Source organism: Panthera pardus, unplaced genomic scaffold (genome assembly GCF_024362965.1).
Source record: "Panthera pardus isolate Hobbes unplaced genomic scaffold, ASM2436296v1 HiC_scaffold_24, whole genome shotgun sequence".
Taxonomy (NCBI): Eukaryota; Metazoa; Chordata; class Mammalia; order Carnivora; family Felidae; genus Panthera; species Panthera pardus.
Genome location: NW_026526810.1, coordinates 137,078,078 through 137,084,077, shown reverse-complemented (window position 1 = coordinate 137,084,077; position 6,000 = coordinate 137,078,078). Strand labels below are relative to the sequence as shown.

The following is a 6,000-nucleotide window of genomic DNA, read 5'->3' as shown; positions in this document are numbered from 1 at the left end:
GATCTCGGGACTGGAAGCCAGCCAAAGACGGGCTTAGAGGGCCACCCTAGGAGCAGTAGAGTCCCAGCCCGCCCAGACAGCCGCTGCACCCGTCTCCGTGCGGAGGCAAAGGCCAGGCCTGAAGGGACCCAGGCTGCCCACCCCAGGAAAGGCTCCCAGGCCTGCGTGCGTTCAGTGCCCTGGGATGAAGTCTGCCAGGCTCTGCTCAGCTCTGCGGAGAAGGGAGGACGAGGCAGACGCTGAGTAAGGAAATGCACAGATGCATCTATCATCACAATGGGAGAAAGAGGGAGACGTCCCAGCCTTCAGAGTGTCTGGGGTGAGCCTGTCTTGGCCGTGCTGGGTGTGTCCGTCTGAGCTGTGTCTGGGCCCCAATCCACACCCCGCATCCGTGATCCCTGTGTGCACAGAAACTCAGTACCAAGCTTGTCCCCCGGGTCCACACCCACGTTCCGTGAGCGCCTGCCAGGGCAGGGAGCGCCATCCCACTTTACACATGGAGAAACCGAGGCTGAGAGAGGGGAGACTGGAGGCAAGTCTGACTCACATCCAGTCGCTGCACCAAAGTCAAGTGCCCACTTTGATGCTTCAGTAAGACGAAAGCTCGCACCCGGGTTCTCGGCTCCAGAGATGCCACTCGGGAGGAGACTTTCAGCAGGGCCTCTGGAAATTTTTATTTATTGATTCATTCGAGAAGCTGCTGATCCATCAGACACAAATCTCATTCCCCTCTCCCAGGACTGCACATCCACTCAACCTCATTCCAAAATGCTCCATGCCTCCTGCCGCTGTCATTAGCGCTAAGTCTGGAGGCTGCCACAGTATGTTCGCTGGGGCTGCTGTGACCACAAATGAGGTGGGGGCAGGGGGGTACCAAACAACAGAAGTAGATTCTCTTTCAGTTCTGGAGGCCAGAAGTCAGACGCCGAGGTGTGGGCAGGGCTGGTTCCCCCTGGGGCTCCGAGGGAGGGGTGTGCAGGCCCCTGGCCAGACCCCAATAGTGGCTCGAGCCCCCGGGCTTGAAGACGCACCGGCCCGGCCTCTCTCATGGTCACATGGCCTTCCCTTTTGTGTGCCTGTGTCACAAATCTCCTTCTCCTTTCTTGGATGTAGGGTCCTCTCCTAAACCCACGGTGATCTCACCCTGATAACCTTAATTACATCTGCAAAGTCCCTGTTTCCAAACAGGGGCACAGTCCTGGGTACAAGGGGTTAGGACAGGGACACATCTTCTGGGAGCACTCACTATGGTCAGCCCGTCTCCCGGAGGCAGACTGCTGATGCCCCATTTTACAGATGAGGCAAAGGAAGTGCGGAAGGGTTAAACACCGTTCTGTTCTCAGTGTGGATGCATCCTGGAGCCTGTGAGAGGGGAGGGGGAAGGAGGCGGACTGTCCTCGCCTCGTCCTGGCAGGTGCTGTTTTGGGGGTAGACGACACAAGCCAGATGCATCACCTGCTCCCGGAAGGTGAGCCCAGGGCCATGTTTCTCGTGCTGGTGAGGCCCGTGGAGTCGTCAGACTCGTAGGAGAAACAGGGAGCAGAATGGTGGGTGCCAGGGCCTGGGGTGGGAGACTTGCTCAGAAAATGTTCACTGACCCGACCTCCTGAACAAGCAAATGAGCTCACCCGCCAAGGCCCAGCTGGAATGTCACTCCTCTGTGAGGCCGAGCCCATCCCAGCAGTACAGCCTGGTCTCCGTGATGGCTCTCTGCACTGGTCACACTCACCCAGCCCTCCCTTGGACCACGGAGACCTCTGTGGCCCATGATGGCTGCAGCAGCACCGGCCAGTGGGAAACCAATGCGAGCCGCGGTGCCATTTAAAATGGTCCAGTCGCCACAGTAAAGATAAAGTAAAGATAAGCAAGTGAACTTAACTTTAGTAATATATATACACATATTGTTGCTGTTTCTTCAGCAAGTTTTATTTATTTTTAAATGCTTATTTAAACTGCGCCTGGGTGGCTCAGTCAGTTGAGCGTCCAACTCTTGACTTTGGCTCAGGTCACGATCTCACGGTTCATGGGATTGAGCCCCACGTCGGGCTCGGCACTGACAGCGCGGAGCCTGCTTGGGATTCTTGCTCTCCCTTTCTGCCCCTCCGTCTCCTCCCCTCCAAATAAATGGATAAACATTTATTTAAATCTTTTATTTTAGAGAGAACGACCGAGTGGGGGGGGGGGCAGAGGGAGAGAGAGAGAATCTTAAGCAAGCTCCATCCTCAGTGAAGAGCTTCAAGGGGGGCTGGATCCCATGACCCTGGGATCATGACCTGAGCCAAAATCAAGAGTCAGATGCTCAACCAACTGAGCCACCCCGGGGCCCCAGAAATTGTTTTTTTTTTAAAGTAAGATCCATGCCCAACGTGGGGCTCGATGTCCAGGGTCATATGCTCCACCGACCGAGCCAGCTGGAACTGCAGCTGGGGGGGGGGGGGTGGCTGGCCAGAGGCCCTGTGCTCTGTGGAGACACCCCCCAGGGCCCCTCGAGGTATCCTAAGGGCGCCCCAAATCCCTGTGAGGGAAGCTCTGGGAGCCATGTCTGGCAGACCGCAGCACTCGCTTCCCGTTAGCGTTATTTGGTAAAAGGGCCGGGGCCCACAACCGTGCTCGCTCAGCACATCTACTGGCCCAGGTCCACCGTGCCAGGCGGTGAGACGAGGCAGGGGTGGGGGCGGGGAAGACGGAGATAAAGACAGACACAACTGCCCCTCCGGAGGCCGCGTCCTCCGGGCCGCGCCTCTCCAACGGATGGCGAGATTCTGGGGTTTTCAGCCAGACGCAGCAGGACCCTGTGCTGACGGGAGGTACCACTTTCTTTCTTGTTTCTTTTTTAAATGTTTATTTATTTTGAGAGAGGGCACGAGTGGAGGAGGGGCAGAGGGAGAGGGAGAGAGAATCTCAAGCGGACTCTGCACTGTCAACGCAGAGTCCGATGCGGGGCTCGATCCCACGAACCGTGAGACCACAACCTGAGCCCAGATGAAGAGTCGACGCTGAACCCAATGAGCCACCCAGGCGCCCCATGAGGAGGTGCCACCTGCCGTCTGGAAGGACGGACTCCGGCCACGGAGCAGGAGCTGGGGCTGTAGGGGTGGCTCTGAGAGACGTCCCCGCCAGGGTGGACGTCCCCAGCAGCACAGCCAGGCCTGGGGAGGTGCTGAGGACGTGCCGGGGTGCTGGTTTCTCTCTAAAATAAAAACCTTGTCTGCCCACTGGTTCTTCTGGCAAATGGCCCACCTAACCTTCCACGAGCCAGTGCCACTGCCCATAGCTCTGGCTGTGCGTTCATCTCCACTCTGCACCAAACCGTGGGTCTGTTTTGATGGCAAATTCATCTCTGGGTGCGTGTGTGCAGGGGCTGGGGGAGCACGTATAACCCCAAATACCTGGACAGAAACCGCCCCTGGAAATCTGCCGACCTCATCCCTCCATCTCGTCCCCTCCTCCAGGGGCTCTTCCTGTACTTTTCCACCCTAGGACTGACTGAGGACAAAGTGGACGATCATCACTGCGAATCAATAGCCAGTGGCTACAAATGCAGCTTGAAGCAGCCTGCACATTTTTGGAAGATTGATCAATTCGTTTTCAATGGCATGAAAGGAAAGAAATTACTTTCCTGGAAGACCAGTGGGGTGAGCAGGACGTCTGAGAAGGGGTGCTGTCCGGCAAGGAGGATGGCAGTCCCCACCATGGGCACAGGACACTGGGGTCACGAGATGGGTGGGTGGCCCAACAGGGCTCTCTCCTCCACTGCTCCTCTATTCCCAGTGCTTCGAGCAGGGCCTGGCACGCAGTAGGTCGAATCGATGTGGCAGGAACGACCCCGCTGTCCTCACAGAACCCCAGACGGAACGCCATCACGTGCCCTTTGCTGCGAGGGTGCAGCACACGTGAACTTTTGAGGATTCCCAGTTCCAGGGGCACCTGGCGGGCTCAGTCAGTAGGGCATGCAACTCTTGATCTCAGGGTCATGAGTTCAAGCCCCACATTGGGCACAGAGCTTTCTTAAAAAAAAAAAAAAAAAGAATAAAAAGAATAAAAATAAACAAAGGAACAAATACCATATGATTTCATTCACATGCAGTCCCTGGTGTATTCCAATTCACAGAGACAGAAAGGAGAAGACTGGCTGCCAGGGGCTGGAAACGGGGATGAGAGTTAGTGTTTAATGGGGACAGAGCTTCCAGCTGGGGAGAGGAAAGAGTGTTGGAGACAGAAGGTGGTGATAGGAGCGCGACAGTGGGAATGTGCCTCATGCCGTGGGGCCGCACTGCTGAGGGGGCATCTCGCGGGACAGCAGCAGCCTGGCGGGCTCGGCTAGGCGGAGAGGGAAATTGGCTGTGACACAAACCCCCAGCCCCCACTGGGACCCCTGTCACATGGGCTTTGTGAGCAAGAACCCCCAGCCTTCCCTTTGGGGAAACTGACTCTCCATGAAGAGTAGCAGTCTACGCCCTCCTGCACAGTTTTAATTTGCTAACCAGAGACCTTTGTTAAGTGTCAGGACATGGCTAATCGTGTTTTACTTTTGTTTTTAAAAACGGAACAAAGGGACGCCTGGGTGGCTCAGTCAGTCTGACTCTTGATTTTGGCTCAGGTCATGATCTCAGGGTTTGTGGGATCGAGCCCTGAGTTGGGCTCTGTGCTGACAGCAGGGAGTTGGCTTGAGATTCTCTCTCCCGCCCCCCTTCTGCCCCTTCCCTGCTCACGTGCTCTTTCTCTCTCTCAAAAGTAAAATACATAAATAAAAATAAAAATAAAATTTAAAAACAGAAAAAAGCAGGGATGCCTGGCTAGCTCAGTCAGTGGAGCATGCAACTCTTTTTGTTGTTGTTGTCGTTTTAGTTTATTTTGAGAGTGTTGTGTATGTGCAGGAGCAGGGGAGGGGCAGAGAGAGATGGAGAGAGAGAATCCCAAGTAGGCTCTGTGCTGTCAATGTGGAGCCCAACTTGGGGCTTGAACCCACAAACCATGAGATCACGACCTGAGCTGAAACCGGCTCAGGAGAGCCCTCTCTTACCCTAATACTGCGTGGACAATTCCTGAAGATCCCTTGCGTGTTGACAGCTATGGGACATGCAGGGAACCAAAGGGAACCAAAGGCATTTCCTACTTAGACTCTGGACTGGGGCGTTCCCAACCCAGCGGGAGTTGGCTTTCCGCCTTCCCCTGCAGAGGCCCCGCGGTGCCCAGGAGCTGGCTCAAGGACACCCTTACTAGTCACTGCGAGTTGAGCAAGCACTTGTGAGAGGCCAGATGCACGCCGAACCCACCCGGCCACCGCGGCCAGGGTGCCAGGTGTGTATCCTCCCAGCCAAGGGAGCGGAGGCCGAGGGATGGGCCACAAGGCAGACAAGCCAGCTCTGGAATGCTACTCCAGTGCTATTATGTCCTAAGGACACCTGGCTGTCCCTCCCAGAGGCGGACTTCCCCAATATGTTAGGACTGAAGCAAGACAAGGAACGACACCGTGATCAGACTTCCTGTTGTCACTGAGCCCTGAGGCCCCTGCATTTCTGATGGCTACACCTGGATCTGCTTTTCTTGGATGAACACAAGCAATGAAAAGACCAATGTTGGGGCACCTGCCGGCTTAGTCGGTAGATCTAAGGTTTTAAGTTCTTGGGGTTTTAAGTTCAAGCCCCACGTTACGTGTAGACATTACTTAAAAATCAAATCTTTGAAAAAAAAAAAAAACAAAAAAACAACACTAGGGCTCCTGGGTGGCTCAGTCCGTTGAGTATTTGACTCTTGATTTCTGCTCAGGCCATGATCTCGCAGTTTGTACGTGTGAGCCCCCCATCGGGCTTCGTGCTGGCAGTGCAGGACCTGCTTGGGATTCTCTCTCCCTCCCTCTCTCTCTCTCTATCTCTGCCCCTCCCTTACGTGTGTGCACGCATACACTCTCTCTCTCTTAAAAATAAATAAACTTTAAAACAAACCAACAAACGAAAACACAAAACACGAATGCTTACAAACGGCACCTAACACACAGAG

General features: G+C 55.0%; 1 protein-coding gene across 1 annotated transcript in view; it reads right to left on the bottom strand.

The window, feature by feature from the left end:
• Positions 1 to 649: 649 nt before the first annotated feature.
• The window catches only part of LOC109257769 (cytochrome c oxidase assembly factor 8), a 37,330-nt gene continuing 31,979 nt past the window's right edge, over positions 650 to 6,000 (bottom strand). The window contains exon 5 of the mRNA XM_053889885.1: positions 650 to 4,007. Within this exon, the coding sequence (XP_053745860.1) occupies positions 3,980 to 4,007 (28 nt within the window). The 3' untranslated portion in view covers positions 650 to 3,979. The remainder of the gene's footprint in view (positions 4,008 to 6,000) is intronic.